Raw genomic sequence first — 25,291 nt, forward strand, 5'->3', positions numbered from 1 at the left:
CAAGCTGTGACTGATGGAAGTTAAGAGTTCAGCAACAACTGCAAGGCCATAGGTTTTCCACCCCTGGTTTATAGGATGGTAGCACATTCTGTAAATGAATACTAGTATAGGGGGAAATCCTGCAAACTTTATTAACACATGCACATGCATGGCTTTTCTTAAATCTCTGCCGTTTACAGAAAATATTCAGGTTCTGGGAATTGTAAAAACACAAATATATAATCTTCAAGCACACCTTGTATTGGAGATAGATCTGGGAGTAGAGGAAGCAGATCTAGGGAGCTGGGATGCAGTTGCTATTATTAAAATTATAAACTTTGGAACAAATATCCTCTGCAAACCTTAGCTGTAAAACTACACGTGTTTGAACTACACATTTGTGTTCACTATCAAATTGCAATAATTACTAGGAGTTTTCTACTCCTGCTAAGTGTTCTGTAAGAATATCTGGATTTTTTACTCCACTTGATTTAGTGGTTTGGGAGCAATCTTCCATAGTCTGCACTTGCCTGGGGCTTCTTCCAAGCAATGGCGTACTGGCACCAAGCCAGTACAGGCGCTAGACTACTGCCATAACAGAGACAAAATAAAGCCTCTTTGACAATGGGACAGCCGCTGCTATTCTCTGCTGGTGCTTGCCACAGACAGACACACAGCCTGTATATTTTTCACTTAATATGCACGGTATGTACATGAAACAAGACAGAAGTAATAGCTGTTAAGTGAAAATGGTTCATTTGGTAGTCATAACTAAACATATTTAACTTAAATAAATCAGAAGCTCATTATACATAAAATACCTAGGATATATACCAAACTAGAAGCATCATTGCAGCTGTAACACTACATCATGATTAGCAGGAGATGATGGGAGGAAATCTGCAAGCCCACAACCCATTCTAATCTCTTAACTATAGTTATAGAGATCGGAAACATTACATTTCTCTGTATCTATGCACTGAACACAGACAGACTTTTCCATGGGCAACTGAACAGAGTTGCTGACCAAGTTTGCAAATAAATATTGTCACTATAAGTCTTGCTCATGCTGAGTGTTTCCTTCATAGACATTTTCTCACCAAAAAACTTTCCTGTTAATAATTTTAGCTTACTCACCTTGGCATTTAATCTGCTATAGAAAGGAAATAATGATATATCCAGAACACTAAAAAGTATAATGAAATAACAGGGTGCAACAGTAACGGACAAGCTCTGATACAAACATTTCCCTTTCAAATTTCAGCATGGTTCTTATTTCTTATTTTTACATACCCGGCATTTTTACATACCTGCACAACACAGAACTTAAAAAGCACAACCATTACTTTTCATTTATAAAGATTTTACATGACTCACTTTCTCTCAGCAAACATTAATGTATCATTTACAACATTTAAAAAATACAAAATGTTACTAAATATTTTACTGTTGTCTTTAAACAGAAAAACAGTCAGGTATGAATACCCACTGCAGCACATGAAGCATCAGTTTTGCTCTTACCTCAGAGCTATAATCATCCGCTGTAGTGGAAATCTCACTTTCCAGCTAAAAGAAGATAAAAAAATAAAAGGACAAAAATAAACACACCCATTTCAAACAACCGAATCCTTTTATTTTTATGATTCCAGAAAGTATTTCAAACGGAGTGAAAAGCATAACAAACACCACTGCCTCTCAAGAGAAATCCCCCCCCCCCAGCCACAGGCACCAAATCTTTATCCTTCCCTTTCACTCTGCAGTACTCAAAACACATGAGAGGAACTGCAACAGTCATTACTTCAAGAGGCATAAAAAGCACCATTTATTATTGCTAAGAGCACCTAGAATTAACAATGTGCTGCACAAAAATTAAGGTCCTTTACAGCAGGGATACCAAATCTGAGGACAACTGGGTACACAGACCCTTGTTGCTCTCTGCGGAAAATATGTTGCATAGGCTCTAATTAAATGGTGATTATAGCAATTAGTTGTTTTGTTCCACTGATTCTTCCAAATCCACACACCATTTGGAACTGGCACATGTTTGTGTGTCTTTGTCTACACACACACACACACACACGCACGCACACACACACACACATCCCTCTCTCTAAGTGCAGGGTTAAGTGCAAGGCAATCCCCACAAAGTCAGTCACCAATGCCTAAATTGTTGTGGTCAAGCTCTCCCAGTCCAGGAATGGCCATAGCTGTCATGCCAGGAGAAGCTGGTAGAAGGTGCTTTTAGCCAATGAGGCTATCTGGGCCTCCAATAACAAAGCTGAATCCAAAACACCTCCAAAACTCTATCTGCTCCTGCTACTTCAAAGGAAATGCATCCCTGTCCACAATAAGCAATTGACAAATTTCTTACACACGGGTACCATTCACCCACGACGCCTCCATCTTGCCAGGATTCAATCTCAACTTACGTTCCCTCATCCACCCCACCACTGTGACCCAGGGCCTCCAGGGCTTCTCCTGATTCAGATGTGATAGAGAAACAGATGTGTGCCATTCATGTATTGATGGTACTTTGCTCCCAAACTCCTAATGACCATTCCCAATGGTATAGTCATTGGGGATGAATGTGCTCTGCAGCATGCCACATCATAACTTCTAGGCAGTTGAAAGAACTCTCCTAATGCTACTTCCTAGGCTCACAGTCCCTTAGGTGCCCCCAGTTCCCATTCCATGGAGCCAGTCCAGCAGAATGGCATGGCTATCAGTACTGAAAGCTGTAGAGAGTATAAGAAGTATTTTTTGTATTGTTTTCAGATTTTATTTTATTTTTTGCTGTGAGGAAACCCATCTTAGAAATGCCAAAATTATGGTAAGTGAGCAGGAGTCATAATGAGCAAAACCTGGTCTTAAAGCCTCAAAAGAAGTTTCATTCCACTCATTCATTAAGGCTATTACAGAGACAACTGCTAAACTTCATTCTTAGATAATTAGAAATCTATGTTCTTTGTGTAGGCCATCTTAGATTTTTTTTTAAGTGCATAACCAGGTGGAAAGAGTGAAATAATTTTTAGAAAATAGATACACCACACAACCTAGAAAGTTATGAAAAGGTCTCCCTGACTACAAGTAATGCTGGCAAGATAGAAATTTTAAGAACCCCAAAAAGAAAACTATTCAAGAAAGTTCTCAGCAATGTTGGTTGTAAGACAGTCAGAAAATAAGTGAGCAAAAAGGCACTTACCCCATCTCTTGGGGCATGTATACAGTATTTTCTCTACATGAGAGTGCCAGCTCCCTAAGCAAAACATTACAACTTTCTGAGGACATTCTGTACAAGCATAGAACCTAATTGCAAGACTGCACAGAGAACCATGTTATTGGTTTTAAATGTTCTAAAAAAATAAAATAGGTCAACTTTCAGGCATAATGCTTGGCTACAACTGGCTATTTGCTCTGCCAAGAAATATAACTGAACATTAAAACCCTAGCCAAACAGATCAAATTAGATTTATTCCATTAGATAAACACAGAGATTGAGATCCAAATAACTGTGTGCCCAAGTGTGCTAACTCAAGAGGAAACTCCTTTCTAGAAATGAGGCAAGTAACAACTGGATATTTAAAAGAAAACAATATAATCCCTTTTTGTGTCCTCTTGATTTGAGCTTTACAGAATACTGTGCAAAAAAGTGATAGGGTGAAAGAAGAGGCAAATCCCAAAGACTGCCTTGCAAATCTTCATTTTACAGATTTACTAAAACCAAACCAACTTTTTGCATATCATTTTTCCTTTTTTTTAAAATGTTCACTTTGTCCTACCTCTGTAGCCTTATGGTAAGTAAGAACAATTACTCAGAGATGTAAAAATGTAAAAGTATATTTTGAAAGGATATTATCATGCAGTCATCTAATACATGCATGGTTAGGTATGTACTGTACATATAAGATGCCAGTCCACTACATTACTCAGGGAAATCTAGCTATCTGAGCCTTTCTTCCCATTCTGTTTTACTGTGGTGTACATAAAATACATACTGCATGGGCCTGATATATCAGTGCTTTTCATTACTTCTGTTCTTTTGGTTTTTTCCTACTCCTTGAGTTCCATGAAGCAAACCAACCTTCCCTGTTCAAATAAAGAGAGTTAGAAGTTCCACTGATTATCATCATTATTTTTGTCTGGCACCTAAAGATATGTAACAAAAGCACCAGGCAAGCCTCCCTGGGAAGAAGCCTCCCTGAGTGGGGAGCCACCACCGAAAAGGCCTGTTCTTGTGTTCCCACCCTCCAGACCTCTCATGGAGGCACACAAAGGGCCTCAGATGATGACTGCAGGGTCTGTTGGTTCATATGGGAAGATTGAACATGCCCAAACTCTTGGTACAGTCGGTATTTGAATCCCAATCACTGAGCTGTCTGCTTATTTGGTTAGGATGAGACAGTCCGAAAGAACACAAGCTGTGCTGCATTATTCCTTTCTTTTAAGAGGCCTAGTTTCATATCCATTTGCAAACTCAAACATCAGCCCAGAACATCCTTTGCATGTCTCTCAATTTCCCAGACTGTGACATTGGAATTTGCTTCATCTCAAAAATATTATACAGAAGAGCTCTTTGAGGTCAACTCATATCACTGTACTGATAGATGAGAACACTGATAATACTCTCAAACACTTTCCTGAAGAGGTACTAAATTTCCCTATATATAGCATCTCAAAGGATGTTAAGTGAATGATTACAATATCTGACAGTAGAGACAAGTTCTAAAGTGAAAATCAGAAAATAAAAATGAATGAGTGCAAATTACACTTTATAGTAGCAACACTTCTTGAAGAATTAGCACAAGCATTCTTAGCTTGCACAATAATCATGAAGTAATAATCTGAATGCTCCATATCTAAAACTCATAATTCATGTGATATAAGTGGCAGTCTGCTCCAGGAATTCTATCATTAGATTGAGGAAAGCATAAATGAAAATTAATAGATGTGTTACCTGACTGGCAACCTAGACAGCAGCAGATCTTCACATAGTGCCTATGCTTCATGAGAAATGGAAATTTCATATTCAAACTTACATTAATGAGAATCTGCATATCTCAGTGTCATCATCCTCAAAGACTACTATGAAAAACCTGAATATGAGGACAACATGATGGAGCGTTATCATCTAAAGTTTATATTTAGTTATATTCCTGGTAACTAGTTACTTGGCTGACTGCTTGACTTTCCACGTATATAGACAGCCTTCTTTGCCTCTTACACAAGTACATTGGTGGAGGAGTTTTTGCATACACCTTCATGATCTACAGAGGTCTTGTGAGAGATATTTTATACAGCAAGCAGACTGTCTGCCTACCAGCATCATTTCAAATGAATAACAGTGCATACCCTGGAATTGCCCAGAAGAAAACAGGGCATTCAATTTCTTCACGCAAGAGCACGGTGACCATCTTGGGTGTCATGATCTCGCGTGACTTTGTACAAGTATCTCACCCTGAAAAAAGTATGTCTTTTGGGCTCCATAATCTCACATGAGAAGACACAAGTCCCAGTTTTGGGACTCAAGATGTTGGAGGATATGACCATGAAACATGACAAATGGAACCCCCAATACCAAACTAGTCTATGATCAATTATTCTTTTGCATAGGTCATGGAATAATCTTCAAACAGTTACATGCTTTTACGCTCTAAAGTTATTTTCCATCTAATAAAATGCAGATTATTTATCAGCACTTCATAAACCATTCAGTTTCCTTCCCTTACAAATTGGATTAGAAATGTATTTATAGTTGTAAGTACGGAAAAATATTAGTTTTACAAATAGTGCTTAGTTTTTAAAACGTGCATGGGAAACTACATTAATGAACACATTCAAATGCAAAGTTTCACCACTGACCATTACTGTGGAACAGAGAGGTAGCCTCCTGATTCTGAATTTAAAATGCATGGTAATAAAAATAAGTTTTTCTAATCTCAGAAACACTTACTTCTGTGGTATATATTTGATCATGCTTGATCAATTCATCGCTGTGCAAAGTCCTCACAATGGCAAAGTCCGATGCAGCAGCTGCTCCTCTTTGACAGCTGTGTGGGGATGCATCTTCTCCTTGAGACTGGTCAATATCCAGACCTTCTTGTACCGATTCTTCATCTTTGGTGTTTGATACCTTTTTCTTTTTCTTCTGCTTCTTGGGTGCATGCTGCCCATCAGAGTGTGCTTTCCTTTGTCTAAACTGTGCAAGCTGAACACAAAAGAAAATCCTGTTAGAGTGAAAGTTTTCTTCTTTATTGCAAATGACACTGATTAGTAGTGCTCTACATAAACCTTCAGAATCACTGCAGGTGAAAACAAAGCTCAATGTTATAACGCTCTACGTAGTACAGTATCTCTGGATAGAAAGTATGAAATCCTCATCACAACTGCAATGTGTAATACGATCAGCACATCAACATGAAGCACGATCAGATGAATATATATATAACTTGCAGACTTCACACTAGCAAGTGACATACCTACTTAGAAAAGACTAAAAACCAGTAAACTTGCATTTAAAAGCCTAATGAGCCTTTAAAGCATGTGATGTTCTTTTGCTTTGCACTCCCTTTCCACAAACTCGCAGCTTTCATTAGTAGTAACATCCCATGAAGCCATTTCGTTATTTTAAAATGCAACTTTTAAAAACAGGTCATAATGTTAAAATAATAAAGTCCCTCTTAATTCAGAGCATCAAAGGGAATCCCATAATAGTGTCACAGAAGGCAGCAAGAAATTGACCAGACACCCTACCTTGTAGCAAAACATGCCTATGAACATAAAGTCGCAGGTGAGTCAGACAAAGAACAGCTGAAAACCAATTAGTACGTAAGCTATTCAAATACTGTAAGTCAATACCTTTTGCACAGCTTAACACTTTTAATGAGATAGAAATGGATTTTCACAACTAAACCAATACAATACATTTTTCTGAGCAGGAACCAAATATAGGCTCTAGTAGGAGAATAGCAAATTTCCTACTTTGCATTAAATATTAAAAACCCCATGAACTATTCAACATCCATTTCTGTTCCTTAAGAAGCCTTTTTGTGTGACAAACCTTGTTATTTTTTATGTAATAAAAGTACACAGAGAAGCAAACACCTACTTCATATACTAACAAATGCAAAAGTATTGCTCCTTTTGGAAAACAGGTATCAAGAAACAATATTAGCAGATTATACAATACAAGAATGCTGTGCTCATGATATTCACCAGTCCAGAAAGCCAGGCCTCCATTCAAGCTCTTCGCAACTCCCAAATGAATAAAAAAAAAAAGGATTCAGACTTTTGACAAAAAAAGATCCCAGTTGCTGAATGCTGGAACATGAGCTGTTTCTTCCAAATATCTGCCAACCTCCAACTAGCAGCAAATACCACTAGCAAAAGAGAAACAGTACTTGCAAATCAGCCGCAGCACGTAGCTACTTTTGTCCTTCAAGTACAGATATTTCATTTCCCCAGCAGGACTTTGCAGTCTCTGGATCTCGATGAGACTGCTGACAACCAGGCATATGGCTCCTGCTCCTGCTCCACTCACAGAAGGACCTTGAGATTTGCTGAGCCAAAAATGTTCACCTACGTATTTAGCACTTGCCTCCCTCCTGCTCTCCTTTGGCTGCTTAATTAGCTTACCCAATTAACATAGCCTTTTCCACTTTTAAATTAGCAAACTTTTTTTTAAAAAAAGGAAAGTAAATATTTAATTAGTATCCTAACAAAACAAAAAAATGCAACACCTCACATTGACTAGAGATTCTCCAACTATCCAATTAATTTGTTGCTATCCCCATCAAGTTCAGGTAAACAATAGAAAGCGCAAGAGCCTTATCTTCTTAGCAGAGGAAAGAATGGCTTTCAGCTCCATTAGCCTTTTACACAGCCCATATTGACATACAACACTTACTTAAAGCTGCAAATCTGCCCACTTACATGCATTAAAAAATCCTATGGATGACAGTGTGTTTTTTTGTCCATAAAGAAATATATTCCGTAACTGCAATCAATGAGCAGAAACAAAGGAGGGAGAAGGAGTGGCTTCTTACTCACTTTGATGAGTGACCATAATGGGGGGTTTTTGGTCAGAAACTATAAAATTTTGAATGTGTGGCATTTGTTTCACACATCACATCTGAAAAGATACTGCTTTTTAAAATCAGTTTATCATTAAATGATGTATGAGCATGGTTATTTGTATGTCAAAAAAGAACAGGGAAATGTATCATGTTGATGAAATATTCGGTGCTTGTCAACAAAAGAGATCCTGTAAAAGACCCTCCTCAACGATATTTCTCAAACGTTTACAGTGGCTGGGAGCCAGTGAACTGCACAACTAGTTCCATGTGCCCAAATGAGCTACAGGATTATGTTTCACAAACAGCAGTTCTTCATGCCACATGATAAACCATTTCTAAAACTGAGGGGATATGCAAGAGCAGCTTGCCATATGATGCAAAGGCCTGTGGCTTAAAGAAAGTGAAAAATCTGACTGGGCATGCCTAAAAAACAAGCTTTTGGACCCAAGACTACATGAACATCAATTTAACTACATCTTAACCGTTTAACTGAAAGAACTTAGTGGAACAGTAATATATTCCATTATGGAATAATATCAGAATCAAAAGACACTATGTATTTGATTTTAATTACACAACACTATTCAGACACTAAAGCGATTGTCAAATCTCCTATGAATCTTCATATATTTAGATTGCATTCTGCTTTCTCAAGTCTCACCAACTGAGTTTTAGTCAGAAGAAAAAAGTATAAACAACTAAAAATGCATGTATTACAATTTGTAGAGGAGTTGCATCGTTGGTACGAATTTCTAATATGTCAAGTACAGTGGTGCCCCGCAAGACGAACGCCTCGCAAGACGAAAAACCCGCTAGACGAAAGGGTTTTCCGTTTTGGAGGCGCTTCGTAAAACGAATTCCCCTATGGGGTTGCTTCGCAAGACGAAAAAAATCTTGCATCCCCCTGCCGTTTTTTCCCGCTTTTTTCTTCCTTTTTTTAAGCCGCTAAGCCGCTTATCAGCTGTTCCGCTGATAAGCCGCTTAACAGCTGATCGCTGGAAGCCGCTTGACAGCTGTAGCGCTAATCCGCTAAGCTGTCAATGGGCTTGCTTCGCAAGACGAAAAAACCGCTATACGAAGAGCCTCACGGAACGGATTAATTTCGTCTTGCGAGGCACCACTGTACAGGCAACTCTCCGTTTCCATGGGGGCTGTGTTCCAGGTCAACACGTGTGTCAGTGGAGTGCGCATAAGTCTGCTCCACCCCATTCCATCTGGCCCTCGTCTCATTCCTCCCTCTTCTGGGTTCAAAAGGACCTGCCTGCCGGTGGTCATGCATCAACAGGACATGCCTAAAATGATATTTCGTTTACTGATATTTTTTCTGTATTACAGCACTATTCAGGTGTTCAGGAGGGCCTGAAGGACTTTCACACACTGGCCTCATCCTTCCTTCCACCCAACCCATCTCGCGCTGAGCAGGAAGGTCTAAGAGGGTATTGTCAGTATGTTTAGCTGAATGCAGAGTCCTTGACTATCAGAAGCCTCGATCATGAAGTGTTCCCCCCTTCAGATGTTTCTGCCCAACAGAGGAAAGTCCAGGTTGGAGGGATGGTGTGTGTGACCTCACTGGCTTTCCACATATACAATTCAAGAGCATCCGAGTAGGAATTAAAATTTAAATGAATTCAGTGAAGCTAAATAGTATCCCAAAGAATGGCGCTACTTAGTCATATGTAGAGCAATCAATTTAATTCAGCCTTACGAATCGATTATTAGTAATATTCCACAATGCATAAAGAGAAAATATCACCAAGACGTTAAATTGTTATTAGACTAAATATGAAAGATGTTTGCAATGTGCTTGAATCAATACAAATAGTGATATATTGAATATGTGACACAATTTATAACGTGGCACACACCAGGTTAATCAGAAATGTCACTAAGTATGCCAGCTTCTTGTCACAAGAAAAATTACTGACAGTCCTAGCACTGCTTGGGCAATTATTTCACTTCATGTCTGCTGTGAGGAACAGGTGCAAGTCCAGTTGGCACGACTCATCTGCTGGACATTTAACCACTTTAAGCCCCTGCCTGAGCAGCGTTCAGTTTCCATTCAGCATGGGGTTGATAATTTGCTTCCACAGCAACACAAACTATGTCTGTGTATACATTACTGGCTAGACCCGTTCATTTTCTCAATTCAGATCAAAGCTGGTTTGCAGAAAAACACATAAAAACGCAGTATTTTATGGGAAACAACAGGACAGATACTGGATAGACATGGATTGCGGCTAATGTTGTGTGGACCCTGCTTCCCAATGCGGCAGTGGGAGTTCAGTGGCAGCAGGTTAAATAGGAGTGTACACAACCTTATTACTCAAATGCAAATGAGAAGGAGTAAATTGTTAGCCTGATAGCATGCCGTATCTTTAAGCCAATGACAATAGAATTATTTATCTGCATCGGTGCTCATATAACCAAGCATCAATGATTTATTCAAGTACTGGGTAATTGCCTTTGGAATCTAATGGGCAGAACAGGAAAAGGTCCTTCAGCTGTAGTATTCTCTCCCCTTCTCTAGCCTCTTCCCCTTCCTCTGTTAGACATATCTTAGACTGGTGTTGCCAACACTCCCATCGGTAGGGTAGTATTTCTAGAACAATACAAAAAAAAATGCTGTACGTTAGCTATTTTAAAGTCAAATAGCATTTTTTTAAAGTTTGGGCTCAATCTAGTTAGATTACTACATTCCCCATTGTGCACCTGCAGTTATACTCCACTGCTGACAGGGAGAGTGAGGCCACATTTGCACATAATGCTGAACCATGGTTTGGTGCTATGTGGATGAGCCTGAACAAGCCTATGCAAAGCACCAGGCTCAGACACTCCATCCACTACTCCTTCCACACAGTTTGGAAGTTTACTTCCACTTTCACAAAATCCCTGCCTAGCATTACGTTCAAACCAGGGATAGTGTTTTAAAATGAACTGTAACAGAAAAGCTTTGTAACATGCTTACTTCAAACCATGAATTATAAATCTGGCTTGTTAAGCTAACCAGTGCTTATTTTTAGCTATGTTCTCTGGTTCATATTGCTAGACTGGGATTCTATGAAAGTGAAATTAAACTCTGCCAAAGTCCTTCTCCTACTCTGCCAAAGTCCTTCTCCTACTCTGCCAAAGTCCTTCTCTTGTCTGTGTGCGAGGTCTGAGAAGTGCGGATCTGCAGTTTAGTGTCATATGCTATAATGGCCAGAGAGTCAACAGAAGGAAATGTCCTCACACAGAGCAGTGAAGAAGGTGCAAAGGAGAAGTGTACTGGTTTAATTTCAACAGAGCTAAAAAATCAAAATCATGTTGCACCTAAAATGCCAGTATAAAAAGAATCATCTATTGCAATCTAAAAACCTACAATTATGGACTTGAAAGGGGAACTGTAATTGAATTCTACAATGCAGGTACCACAGAATAAAAGCGAACATCCCTAGCAATGCCCTAGCTAGCTAGACATGAAGCAAAGCCTTTTCAGAAGATCACAAGAAGCTGGGTATACCTGGGAGAAGATAGTCCTGAATCCATTATTAGCAGTTCAGTTCAGGCTCTCACAGTGGCGTAGCGTGGGGGGTGCAGGGGGGGCCGGCCGCACCAGGCGCAACATCTGGGGGTTAGGGGGCGCAAATCCACGGGTTAGGGGGCGCAAATTACGTGCTGACAACCCACGCCACGCCACTGGGCTCTCATGCAAGGTGAGCCTCCACTTCCTATTCCAGCATGAGTATACAGAGATGTTGGAAGTGGTGAATCTTCATGGGTGTTAGGCAATGCTTGACTGGAAAACAGGCTAGTGTAGGGTTGCCATGTTTCAAGAAGTAAAAATATGGAGACAAAAAATTGTTGAGTTTTTTTAGAGCCACTGAGCCCAAGCCGCCCAAGCCAAAGCCCGGGTTGCCCACACCAGAGCCTGAACCAGAACCACTTGTCCGTGCACGCACACACAAAATTTAAACCCAAAATCTAAGATATTAGCTTTAAAAGGTGAAATTCTCCCCGAATGGGCATGTAGGACCCCCAAAAGAGGACATGTCCGGGAGTTCCCAGATGTATGGCAACCCTAGGCTAGTGCTGTCCTGAGCTGCAATTAAACTACAATTAAAACACTGCTCCTGGAGCAGTCTTTTTCTGCTAATAATAGATAAAATGTTTTAATGTGAGCACTCCCCTCCTACCTAACATTTTGAGAAATTATAAAATAGGGATTCAGCAGATATCATAGAAATTTGTTGCTAGAAACAAATGATTGGATTACTCTTTCGGTTTTATAAAATGTTTCTCCCCCTTCCCAGGCAGTCTTATGATGTTTTGGCTTGGTACACCATGCCAAATCTGGAATTTAAACTCATATACTGTAATCTTGAACTACAAAGGGCTACGATAAAGTGTGTACAGCATATTATGGAAGGAGTTTATAAGAGGGTGACTTAGGTTCAGAAGGGGAAGAAAAATTAAATTGCTGAAATCCTCTTAATCCTGTTTTGTAGCATCTGAATACACTATGCCATGCATCTCTGCCACAGGTTTTCTGTTCTCTTGTAGACTAATCCAAATCCTTGAGAATCAGCAAAATATTCGTTGGAGCAAATCCTTTTATTGTGAGGATAGAAGAGAATCCTAAGTGACTTAGCATGCTTATCTGTCTAATTTATTATGTATTTTAGATTAAGGAGAAAGATGTACCACTTCATCACAGATTGGTGATGATACAATTGATGCATTTCTGTTTGCTCTGAATATTCCTGCAATTTCTAACTAATTGGTTAATGAACCATGATTATTATTAATGCTGCTTTTTATGTGCTCAGTTCTCACAACTTTAAATAAATGAATAGAACAAACATTACATACAAAACTATGGTTTGGATATACAGATGTTCCATCTGTTGGAAGCTCCTCCAGAATAGGGCTGGGGAGCATATGGTCCTCCAGATGTTGCTGAACAACAACTCCCACCATTGGTCACGTAGGCTAGTGCTGAAGTGAGTTGGAGTACAACAACATCTGGGTGGCCAGACATTCCCTACCCCTGCAAAATATGGATGGTATGGTTAGTATGGTAGCAAATTATAAAAATGCAGCTCACAAATTATTAGATTTATTCAACTGAGACCAAAGAAAATAGTGAATAATCATAATCAAAGTCAGCTCGCCTTCTAAATACTGTAGTAGCATTGCATGCATAATTTGTTTTTTTAAAGAAACAACACAAAGCGTAGACATTTCTATGGACTGATGAATATCAATATGAGAAGGCCACAGGGCTTCCAGATTAACCAATCATCCTGCATTCCAATTCCAGTTCTGCTCCGCAACTATAACTAAAAGCTGAGTGAGAGGGAGAATAGAAGCAGCTGGAAATTGAGAATGGAGAAACTGAGACAAAAGGGCACCTGTCCGTTCATTCACCAGCCAGCACCATCCTGCTCACTTGCTCCAGGCAGTCTCTTGGCTTTGAAAGCTCTGCCCCTGTCAACATACGTATCTGAAGCATTTTGTTGCAGTGTCCCATCTGAATAGACTAATAGCGAATTCAATTCTCCAACTTGGGACAACCCTGAGATTTCAAAAGCACTTTTTAATATAGAAAAACTGCTAACTCCACAAAACCACCCAATAAAAACTGAGCATGCCCAGCTGGCACAAAATGCTGACTATTTTGGGTTGGGTGGAGAATGGAAAATTAAGAATGAAAATTGCATTTTCTCAACAATAGCAATCCATGCTTTGTTGTCAAGTGGAAGACCTACATGAGGAAGCCAGCCTCATGCTGAGACAGTAAACTTTATTCAACTATTTACAGGCAGGTAGCCGTGTTGGTCTGTCGTAGTTGAAACAAAATAAAAAAAATCCTTCCAGTAGCACCTTTGAGACCAACTAAGTTTGGTATGAGCTTTCGTGTGCATGCACACTTCTTCAGGTATTCAACTATGTGTGTGAGCCACCTTAAAGACCTAAATAGTGGAAATGCAAGCTATAAATCTATTAAATACGCAAAAACAAAACCAAACCTGGACACCTATTACAAAAATAGTTTCAGTTCACATAATTAAATAAGAATTTAAAATTACTAGTTAAACACAATTTGCTCTAACCAAAAACATATGGAAAGCCAGAGTCTACACCATCTGTGTTTTCCATATAGGAGCCAATTATAAACAAGCAAATGTATGCAAGTACTGCAACAGTTGCTGCAATCTCCAAGCAGTACATACCAATCACTCCGTACATATTAGATGACTGAAAAAGTCCAGACTTGATTTAAGACCTTGATTCCATTCAGTGATTTAAAGAATAAATCTATTAACTACTGTAAGAGACCAACAGACTCAAAGGAACAGTTTTTGAATATGAATAATGGCCTTATCTTAGGGGGGAAATGAAGAACATTCAAGAAAATTGAAAAGGAACAATGCCTTGATATATTTTAATGCTTTCAGTGGCTCCTCCACATCCATTCCCTAACTAAGACCAGACACATTTTAAGAACGGAAGTGGCAGAAATGGGTTTGGGTGGAAAAAAGGCAACAGCTACAGATAGCAACATGAGGATTCCGCAGCCCTTTTCAGCAAACTCCTGCTGCTCTTAGTGCCTCAGTTGTTTCTTGATTTTTTAAAAAGAGGAATAATAAAAAATGAAAGCTACTGCTGGTCAACAGCCTGAAAGTGCCAACGGCCTTCTTAGTCTTCTAGACATTTCAAGTTTCTTTGGTTTCTCTGAGGGTTTATACTCCTATAAAACCGGAAACACCTGTTTATCCCTACTGCACAGTGTACAGCACATTCCCAAAACGGAGTTTTGGCCTTTTGAAAAGGAGACTAATAGTGTCAAAATTGGCCCAACCTTTGGAATCAGCCAGTAAACTAGTGATGGCTGTCCTGTGGCCTTCCAGTTGTTGCTGGGTTGCAATCCCCATCACCCCCAACTATGACAACAGCAGATGTGAATTGGATTCCAACAACATCTGGTGAGCCACAGTTTAGCCAATTCTGCAGTAAGACTTACATGAACAGTCAACTCCTACTTTTACCAAAGATGTGCTATAAGAATAACTCTTTACATTATAATTTAAGAATTTCTTAATTTCATGTCAAAAGGTGTAGATGCAGAAACTCAGGGACATTATGACATGACACGTATGTGTTAAGCATTTATTAGGGAATTTAAGAAAGCTGCTCTAGGAGCCCTTTGGGGTCAATACTAGGTAAAAATTGCTGAAACAAATAAATAAGGACCTTAGTTTTCTGATTTAATATAATACATCAATGCTATGCACATTTGACTCGTAAGTAATTTCTGCTGCATTTAATCTTGCTTAACTCATAGTAAGTGAAGTATTGCAATCAGTCTTGTTACAGGAGAAATCACTATGCTTTCTTTGGGTTTGATTTTTGAAAAGGGGGAAAGCAAATGGTGCCATGTGCACAAATGAAATCCAATTATTCCAGCAAATAATGCCATAATAAGGTGTGTGGATGTCTTTCAAGCTTGCTATTAGGGAGATACAGTGGTACCTCCAGTTGCGAACAGGATCCGTTCCAGAGGTCCAGCCGTATCCCGAAGTTTTCGCAACCGGAAGACCGCTTCTGCACATGTGCACATGGCCAAAACCCGGAAATATACTTCCTGGTTTGCTCTTTATGCTTCCCGAAGTTTACGTAACCGGAGGGATACGTAGGCTGAGGTACAACTGTACTTTTATCAGGTCAACCAAAGCAGCACAAAAATTTGGTTGACAGCTGATGTTGAAGCTATGAAGTTTGCATCTGGTTACAGTCTTGAGATGGGATGGAAGAGGAGGTTCTTTAGGTGTTCGGCAAATATCAGACTGCATGGAGGTTTCCTGGGAATAAGAAGCATGACAATCTCTGAAGGCATGTGTTGGCCTAATAAAGGTATTGTCCCAGTACAGATTTTGATTCTTTTCTTGTAACACAGCTCACTTTAACTTTTGTGTAGATGTCCTATTTGCCTACATTTTCACCCAACCTAAGAATGAAATTGTTAATACTGACACTATGTGATACAGATTTAACCTTAAACATAATGATGACAAAGTGTAATTTCTCCTAAATTCATTAAATGATCCCAATGTTTTAATTTGCACAGAAAAAAACCTTTATTTACAGGCATAATTAGTAGAAAGAATATCTTGGTGATGACATCTAAATTAGAATTTACATTGTACTGTTTTGTTTTATATTAGTACCAACATATTTTAATACTGTATACTTTGTTGTTGCTCCTATGCATAAGATTAGTTCAAGACATTTAACTATTTTTGATGTAGTTACTAGGATAGAAATTACAAAGAAAAAGCAAGGTTAATTTTGTTTAAACAGTAATATGAAATAAAATCAGAAAGATAAGAATAATTTCTTTGGCTGACCTGTGTATACTAACTCATTTATTTAAAGCATTTATAGCCCGTATTAGTATAAAATATTGAAGGAAGGAGGATTTGACAAAACAACTCCCACTGAAGTAGAAATCTCTGTGTCTAAATGTGGGTTTTACTAATAAACCAACACAGGATTACTAGTCTCTTCCAATCTATGAGCACTAAAAAGAAATTACTGTAGAAGAGGATAGCTTAAGTGATTGGAAATAGGATATAGAGCTTTTCAGCTCTAGGTCACAGGTTTGTGTAAGCCACTGAAGATATGTCTTCAGACACATTCTTCATTCCTGGGATTCATCCAGTGGGGAGATGTGTGTAAGGTACAATTTCTATGATCCAAAAATATTTTTTCACTACTGCATTTGCCATGGCAGAAGAAGGAACCTAGAAGTGTATAGAATTGCTCAACTACAATGTAATTCTATGACCTCTTACTTGGAAGTAAACCTTACTGAACACACCATGGGGCTCGTCTTAATCTGCACACGCTTAAAGGTAAAGGTAAAGGTACCCCTGCCCGTACGGGCCAGTCTTGACAGACTCTGGGGTTGTGCGCCCATCTCACTTAAGAGGCCAGGGGCCAGCGCTGTCTGGAGACACGTCCGGGTCACATGGCCAGTGTGACATCGCTGCTCTGGTGAGCCAGAGCTGCACACGGAAACGCCGTTTACCTTCCCGCTGGTAAGCGGTCCCTATTTCTCTACTTGCACCCGGAGCTGCTTTCGAACTGCTAGGTTGGCAGGCGCTGGGACCGAGCAGCGGGAGCGCACCCCGCAGCAGGGATTCGAACCGCCAACCTTTCAATCAGCAAGTCCTAGGTGCTGAGGCTTTAACCCACAGCGCCACCTGTGTCCCCTGCACACGCTTACACCTTCACTAATACTGACCTTCACGTACAGAACAAACCATGCCTGCAAAACCTCTTTTTTTCTTTTTAGCATTATGAGAAAAAGCCTGGACTCCACTCAGACTCTCACAGTTCTCGCTCCCCTTTCCTTCTCCAGCAGGGCCACAATGAAGTCAAGTCATAAGTTAACACTCCCATTTTAAATTTACTGCAGGTCAATCATGTAATCTAAGGCCCAAGATGATTAATATTAACTACAGTTAGTGGAAACAATGCAGCTTTTAACTATGGTTTGGAGCTGGCTTCTTTCCACTAACCATAGTTAAGATTACCCACAGTTTGTCCAGGTTCAGACAGCAGGGCAAGTTTAGGTTAATCAAAAACTGAAGCAAAATAATCTGAACTCATCCTTGCAGCTGTACTGGTGGGAAGAAAGACTCACACAAGCGGCGGGGGCGGGGGGGGGAGAGGGAGGGGGAGGGGGAGGGGGAGGGGGGGGGAGAGAGAGAGAGAGAGAGAGAGAGAGAGAGAGAGAGAGAGAGAGAGAGAGAGAGAGAGAGAGAAGGCTCATTCTCACCAAACTAGGATTTAGTCCAAACCAGCTCATGGTTTATTACAAAAAAATCAAATATTTCTTTTTCCTGCACCTACCAGAAATATGCTTTCTAAGAAAATAAGAAGTTTACAACCAAGAAATTCTTGTATTTCTTTAGTGCACCAAACAACAGAGCAAGTGCTGTGATTTCAGCTATTACATCGGCTGTAGTTATTCACTACTACAATTCAGAGACATGCAAGCCCCTTTCTTTGTTCTACAAACAAGATTACTATTCACCTCCCCCTCCCCATTGGTATTGTTTGGAGATGTAGACCTCCCTATATGCCATATGCATAATAAGTCCAAACGCTTAATTAAAGCTGCCTATTCATTTCTTGGAATGTCACTGCTTCTGCAGAAGACTTGGCAGGGCTTGAATAATAAAGGTAACTGCTGGTGATGGTTTGCCCAGTCAGCAGCTGGTTGTGCTAGACTCTTAACGCAGTGATCAGTGAAAGGGAGACACACCTATGCATGGGAATGAGGATTAGTACAGGAACAAAGGGGAGGAAGAAGACAGATGATCACTGCAGCCTTGCACTTGCCTTTACAGATGGCATGGAACAGAAAATAAGAAAATACATTGATTTGGGAAATGCAAACCAGCTTAATAAATAGTCCATGAAATAAATAATCAGCCTGTAAGGAGCAACTGCTGAATTCTAAGGTAGTAAAACTACGAGTGTGTGAATATATATTGGGGGTGGGGGTGGGGGTGGGGATGGATTCTGACCATTCTAGAAGTTAGCCAGAGCAGAAGAACAACAACAATAAAAATAACTGATGAGGTCTCTTAATGGTGCAGTAAGGCAAGAATATACACGAGGCTCTGCCATCAAGTTCATTCTTGCAAATATTCTATGGTTCTCTATTTCTCTGTAACCAAATAGAAAGGGGAAGGACCCACCAACACCATTACACAGACAAAAGATTGTAGAAATTCTCATGTTCTGCTTGGTTCTGTACAGAGATCACTTAGATCATTGTATCCTGAACACAGCTGAACTGTCCCAAAGTTCCTCATAATGCATAGCTCTTTACCAAGTTTGCAATCTGTCAAACGCAGCAACAAACTTTACCGCACACAGATCTGTCAGGGCAGAAGGAAGCCCTGCAGCTCACCTATAATCTCTTTCAAGAGTCCACATCACTCCCCAGAAAGGTGGAAGAACACGTGACATCGAGTAATCCTGCTAGATTGACCTTACAATACTGTCTCCTACAGGAAGAATTTGGAAATCTTGTCTAACCTTTTCTACGTGTGATCCTACATAAGACACACAATGCAAATATGGTTCAGCCAAAGTCTTTAATGCTGCAATCTCACACTCACTCACCTAAGGCAGTGGGGGGCTTACTTCTGAGCAGGTATATATAGGACTGTGTTGTAAGGGGGTGTGTTTTTACACATTTTTTTATACAGCAATCATCTGTGATCACAATATATGCTGTCAGGATACTTTATGAAGACAGACCTGCTGCTTCATTAGGCCAGTCAAGAAAGAAAATCTGCCCGAAATTGGACATTAGTAACAACTGATTTGATGAAAGAGTAGTATTCCAGATTTAGTTGGTGGCCCTTATGGAAAAACTTACTTGTCAATTTGGGGGTGCGGTGGAAAGTCCAAGGAGGGAAAAAAAGTGGCTGGGGAAACTCAGCCAGATGGGTTTTTAATTAATAATTATTAATTATTATTTCATGTGAAATGATTTTGTTGTTTTTGTCCAAGAGCACGATTGGCTTCCTCCAACAACTCATGGGGCTTTATGGAGAGACATTATAGGTTAATTTCCCCCTTCTCTTTATGCTTGGCTAGCTGATTACTTATTATGATGGTTCCCCAATTGCTTCGTGTTGTGTTTATATGTTCATGTGTTATGGCTTGTATATTTGCGGGAGATCTTTTGTGGTCTACTTGTTTTGTTCTAAACATGCATAGCCACTTTAAGGAGCTTTGTATGCATTCATTCAAATGAGTGGCAAGATGCGTTGAAGCCCCTATGATGACTTCTTGTAAGAAGCTAGTAAATGATCACAAGAATGTGCTGCTTGCCACATTATATATGACAGGTGTGGGTAGGAGACTGAGAAGCAAGCTTCTATCTTTGCTGTACTTTTGGGAAACAAGGTGGAGCAAAAGGAGAAACTGGGTGCTTGCTATCCACCTCTCCTCCAGTGTTGATGCCAAGAAAGGAAGAATCTAGAAGGGACAAAGGATAAGTCAAGACAGGCTTTATCTAAGCCTCCCTGCCAGAGCTGGAAGAGTTCTGGAGCAGCCTTCCTCAACTTGCTGTCCTTCAGATATAGTTGGGGGCCAGCCCCAGCCAATGGCTAATGATCAGGGATGATGGGAGATGTAGTCCAAAACAACAGGAGGGCATTAGGGCTACCACAATCTTCTCACCCATTTGCCTCTCTATTCTCCTCCAGAAAATGAAAATATAGCATGCAGAATACAGAAAATAATATTTTGGGGAACTTCTCTATCAGCTTCTTCCTCCAACCTGAATTTAAATAAAAAGCTTGCCAGACTTTCGAAACAGGATAGCGATTTGATGTGTAAGTTAAACACAAGTAAAAGATCAGGCGAGGAGAGGAATCCTGATCAATAGTTCCAAGGAGGTTTGCTTGTTGCAGACCCTATCCCTTTGTATCTACTGATTTGGGGAGGGGGGAGTATTTTAAATTAGTTGATTTTAAATTATTTTATTGCTGCTTAATCTCTTGGTTTAGTGTATTTTACCTAGATATTTATGATTTGTTTTCAACTTTTTGTAGTCCATTTTGAAAGTTTTGGCTGAAGAGCAATTAATTCATTTCTTAGATTAATAAACAAATATGTTCTTTATACTCAGAGGTGTCAAATGGAGTTTCATGTTCACCATTGATGGGATCTCTAGATTATGTACTCTATATCAAAACTACTGCAAATGTTAACATTATCCAAATCTATTTTCTTTCCAAATTCTGTTACTTGGGATAAATTGTTCACTTTGGCCTTTCACAGATTAAGAGCTGGCCTTTCACGGATTAATTGGTAGCCTGATTTACAGCGTGACAGACTAGCTCTATTGTGCTGCATTATTTATAAGCATGGTGTGAAGGCAATTTGAGTTGCTTATCTGTTTAATGCAAATTAGTTACCCATTAGCACCAAAAAATCCTATCTATCATGGTGCTAAGGATACAATAAAAATGACACTTATTCCACTTTTTAATGCACATCTCCAGATTTTAAGAAGAGGTGAGGTTTAAAATTCAAATTCTCGCAGCCCAAGCTCATTAACGGAACTTCGGCAAGTCATTATGTTTCTAGCCATAACACAAGCGGTCAGAATAAACCAAACATGCCTCCTCCTTTTTATGTATTTTTACATTATGATAAATAGTGATGTACTTATTGCAAGGATAAAAAATATCTTGTTTCAGAGCACTATGCAAGTCAAAAACATTATAAAGATCAAACTAGCAAGCACTTTACACATAGAAATGTCCCTTTTCAGCTATAACTAATGAAAGCTGCAGAAAAAACCCTAAGGGTTGATTATTATTTCAAATGTCACTTATTCGTTGAGTTTATTTATCCCACCACCAAACATGACACAGGCTAGATTCCAACCATCTACTGCAGTTGAACCATCAGAGAAATCAGGTGTACAAATGTCAGCTCCACACCACTTCTTTACACGCATGAGGGATAGAGGTAGTGATTGCTGCACAAATGACCGATAGCTGGTCTCACATGTGGGGAACATGCATGAAGTCTTAGTTTATCTTCTTAGATTTTGGACTCTACTGCTTTTAGTCTGCAGCGTTTTCAAGTATGCGTGCGTCTTTCTTTATTGTACTTCTGATTTAATATCACTAGGCCTCCGGAATATGCATTCGAAAAGCGAGATCTAAACACCTGAGGCAATTAATTCAAGCCAAGCCAAGTCTGGGACGTCCCTTCCTCCCCTTGGACCAGCTGATCCGGCACGAGAAGAGCCACACACAGCCCTTCCTCGTTGGCACCTGTGGCATTTTCCAGGCATGTGGCCGCTTCTGTCCAGCAACAGCTGTCACGAGCCAATCGCATTACTACACATACAAATAGGAAGGAGGCTCCTCCGAGCTGGGTCCTACATTTTCAAGAAGGGGAGGGTGGGTTAAAAAATAAAGATAAAAAAGCAAGAGCAAACCCGCGGCGATCGACGCCGCGCAGGGCGCGCGCACATACACAAAGAGAAGCGGCAAACAAAGAAAAACGCAGCTCGGGAAGGATGCCAGGGCCCGCCTGGGAGGCGCACGATTCTCCCCCGGAGGAGCTTTAATATTCCGCTCAGTCCGCAACGGATGACAGCCAGCAGAGGGGCGGGCCCGGCAAAGCTTCACCTCCTCTCACCCATTAAATCCAGCCCGGAGGCGGCCACGCATTTCCCCCGACGGCAGCCCCCCGGGGTCGGACTTGGCCCGCTCCTGCCCAGCGCCTTCCCGCCCCTTCTCACCTTCGCTTTGCCGGCCTCCAGCTTCTTCTGCCTCTCCTCGTCCTCCATGGCCCCTGCGCGGAGAGACAACAGCGTTACTGCGCGCCAGGCGGAAAGGCGAAGGGGGCCGCTCGCCCCCCAGGCGCCCAAAGGGGACGGCTCCCCTCTGCGGCTCCTCCTGCCCGGTTCCTCTGGCACCCGGGACGCGCTCAGGGCGCTACGGCGACCGGGGACTCCGTGGCGGATCCACCGGCGCCGCCATCTTCATCTCCACGTAAACATGCGGCCGGGGAAAGTGACGTCCGCGCCGCCGCCGCCTCCTTCTCCGCCTCCTCCTTCCCACCGAGCTGCCAGAAAGCGACCCCCTGGAGGGAGTTGCTTCTCCCGCGGCGTCGCGCGTCCCAAGGCGGGAGGTGGTTGCCATAGTGCAGGCTTCCCGACTCTTGGCCCTTTCGCAAGCCGTTAGGGTTTTAAGGCGGGCTTTCTTTCTGAGTTAAAGAGCTCAGTTCCGCGGAAGCGACTGGTTGGAAGCTGCCGCTCGGACACCTGTTGGATCTTGAAGATGTGGGCGCCTCTGGACATGCACAGAGTGTGTGGAACGCGCCGCCGCCCCCGATCCACAGCTGTGGCGCAGCACGTCCAGGCTAAAGGGTGTGACTTGCAAGCCAGACTAAAACGAGAAAGGTGCCCTGTTGCAAAGGAGAAACATGGCTCCTGCCTCTTTAACCTTTGTGCAGTTGAGGGAAATTTGGTAGATGTAGCTGAAATTCCCTCTTCTACGCAGCTGTTAAAACTAGTGGAGACTTGTCATTTTAGTCTGGGCGGAGGCCATCACGCATTTTTAGAAATCAAGCATAGGGGTTACTCTTAAGTGATGGACAAAATCTGCCAGCTCTGGTTTCTCAGTTTCTCATTTTCCTAATCTGAAGTACAGTTCTCCACATTTCCACATCAGTTTGGAAATGTTTCCTCTAAAAGTTCTCACGAAAATCCATCAACACTTTAGTGCAAATTTACCTTAATATAAACGTTTTTGTGTGCAGTTTTGTCTAATATGTTACTTTCACAAATATACTTTCATTTATACACACACTTTACCCTAGCATATCCATTTTTGTACACGATTTCTTGACTGGATAACTAAATTGCAAAATTTAGAGAACACTGAGTTTGAAGGATGGCTGCGTACAGTTTTATGTTGTGTTTAGGAAAGTGCAAACTGGGTAATGTCACCTCTGAATATGAACTGAGTGGCTGGGCAAAATGGGCAGGGTATAAATTATTATTATTATTATTATTATTATTATTATTATTATTATTATTATTATTATTATTATGAATGAGCAGCAGAACCCCCAGACAAAATGGCTGGCTTCCCACATTCTTAAATAAGACCATTATCCAACTGTATGACAGTTCATTCTGTGGCTGTAGACCACTTGCTGACCAGATTTGCACATGGTTTGGCATAGTTTGCTAAGCTATGATTTGGCAAGAACAACAAGCATGTGGGCATTCCAGAGCAAGAATTGCCCTTCCCCTGATACTGATGTAGAGCTGCCCAGCAGAACTGTAAACTAAGCCATCATTTTCTTAGCACAACATGAACCAAGGCTTAAGTGGGAAAGAGGAAAAAATGCATAGATATAAAGACACCTGTCTGTTCACTCATTCAGTGAGTGCTCACCTGTTCACTTGCTCTCTCTAGCTGGTGCCTGCTGTTCACTCATTCACTCGCCATCATGCCTCATGTGAGTGACCCCATTCATGAGTATAGTTAGCATACTATTAACCAATTCCCTAAGCAGGTGGGCTTATGGCATACAAATGAGTTGGTTCATTCAATACATGGATTTATATATGATGGGGCTCACGTACAACACTTTACCCATGGCTGCCATCAACCCTATTCTGACGCAAGTCCTCTTAAACCACCCGATTACTAATTATATTAAGTTATTGTTGCTTGGCACACTTTTAGTTTGTTTTAAGGAATAATGTTGCGTTTCCTTCTCTCAAAATGTTTTCATTTGATTTCCTATGATAGGTTAGAAAGGACAAAGGCATTTTAAAAACTGGATTGTTTCATAATATAGTTACTTAATTATACTGACTTTGAAAATATTTAGCTCCTAATATCACATAAGAAGTGTGATCCTTCTAGAGAGCACAGGAGGATAGCTAGGGAATTAAGTCTGAGTCAATTACATCTACAGATCAGGAAATACCTTCAAGGATAATGCTGTTGTCGGCAGATTTTTTTGTGAGAAAGGAGTTAGTGATACTGCAAATGAGGCCATGTGCATTTTCACATGTCATGTATATCTAAGGCTATAATAGCTATGGATTGCATAGCAATGATAGATGCAGAATGAGGCAACAAGAAACACCTCATAGCACCAGACTCTATTTAGGAGTAGCAAATTTCCCTGCCTTCTGATCATCCTGATACCGTGGCTTGATTGGCCATCTGTTCTGACAAATTAATTTTCATTAATGTTAATTTCCCCCATGTGAAAAACCTAAAGGCCTCTTTCATATATTTATTTTCCTGCTGGAATTGCATCACACAGTTGTGCCCACGAGAACAGCAGAGAAATCCATTTCCATTCCATATTGGTGGCATGAATCTGGGCCAGACTTACACTTACACACACACACACACACACACACACACACACACACACACATATGTTAGAATATGTATTCAGTCAGTGTTAACATTATACTTGGTTCACATTGCCACTTGATCTCATAAATGGCAAAACCAAAACAAACTGTAAGTGATCATATCAAACACCAGAATGAAAATGTGAAGGTATCTTGCAGGTATCTACAATTCTAAGATTTTAAATATGGTTCTTCAGCCTTAAGTGTGCTGGACAGAAAGAAACAAGACTTTTATCTCCAGGATATGCATCTTTACCCT

At 40.6% G+C, this 25,291-nt stretch overlaps 1 protein-coding gene across 13 annotated transcripts in view; it reads right to left on the bottom strand.

The window, feature by feature from the left end:
• Positions 1–23,347, bottom strand: part of AKAP9 (A-kinase anchoring protein 9) — a 111,796-nt gene extending 88,449 nt beyond the window's left edge. For 5 of the 13 annotated variants that reach the window (XM_081931341.1, XM_081931338.1, XM_081931343.1 and 2 more), the window contains exons 1-3: positions 22,384–23,345; positions 5,930–6,184; positions 1,501–1,545 (exon numbers count right to left, since the gene is read on the bottom strand). In XM_081931341.1, the coding sequence (XP_081787467.1) occupies positions 1,501–1,545; positions 5,930–6,184; positions 22,384–22,431 (348 nt within the window). In that variant the 5' untranslated portion in view covers positions 22,432–23,345. Of the gene's footprint in view, positions 1–1,500; positions 1,546–5,929; positions 6,185–7,191; positions 7,414–22,383 lie in introns of those variants that run through there. The other 8 variants (XM_081931336.1, XM_081931335.1, XM_081931342.1 and 5 more) reach the window with 6 other exon arrangements.
• Positions 23,348–25,291: the final 1,944 nt, after the last annotated feature.

This window comes from Podarcis melisellensis, assembly GCF_964234715.1.
Source record: "Podarcis melisellensis genome assembly, chromosome: 12".
NCBI classification, from domain to species: Eukaryota; Metazoa; Chordata; class Lepidosauria; order Squamata; family Lacertidae; genus Podarcis; species Podarcis melisellensis.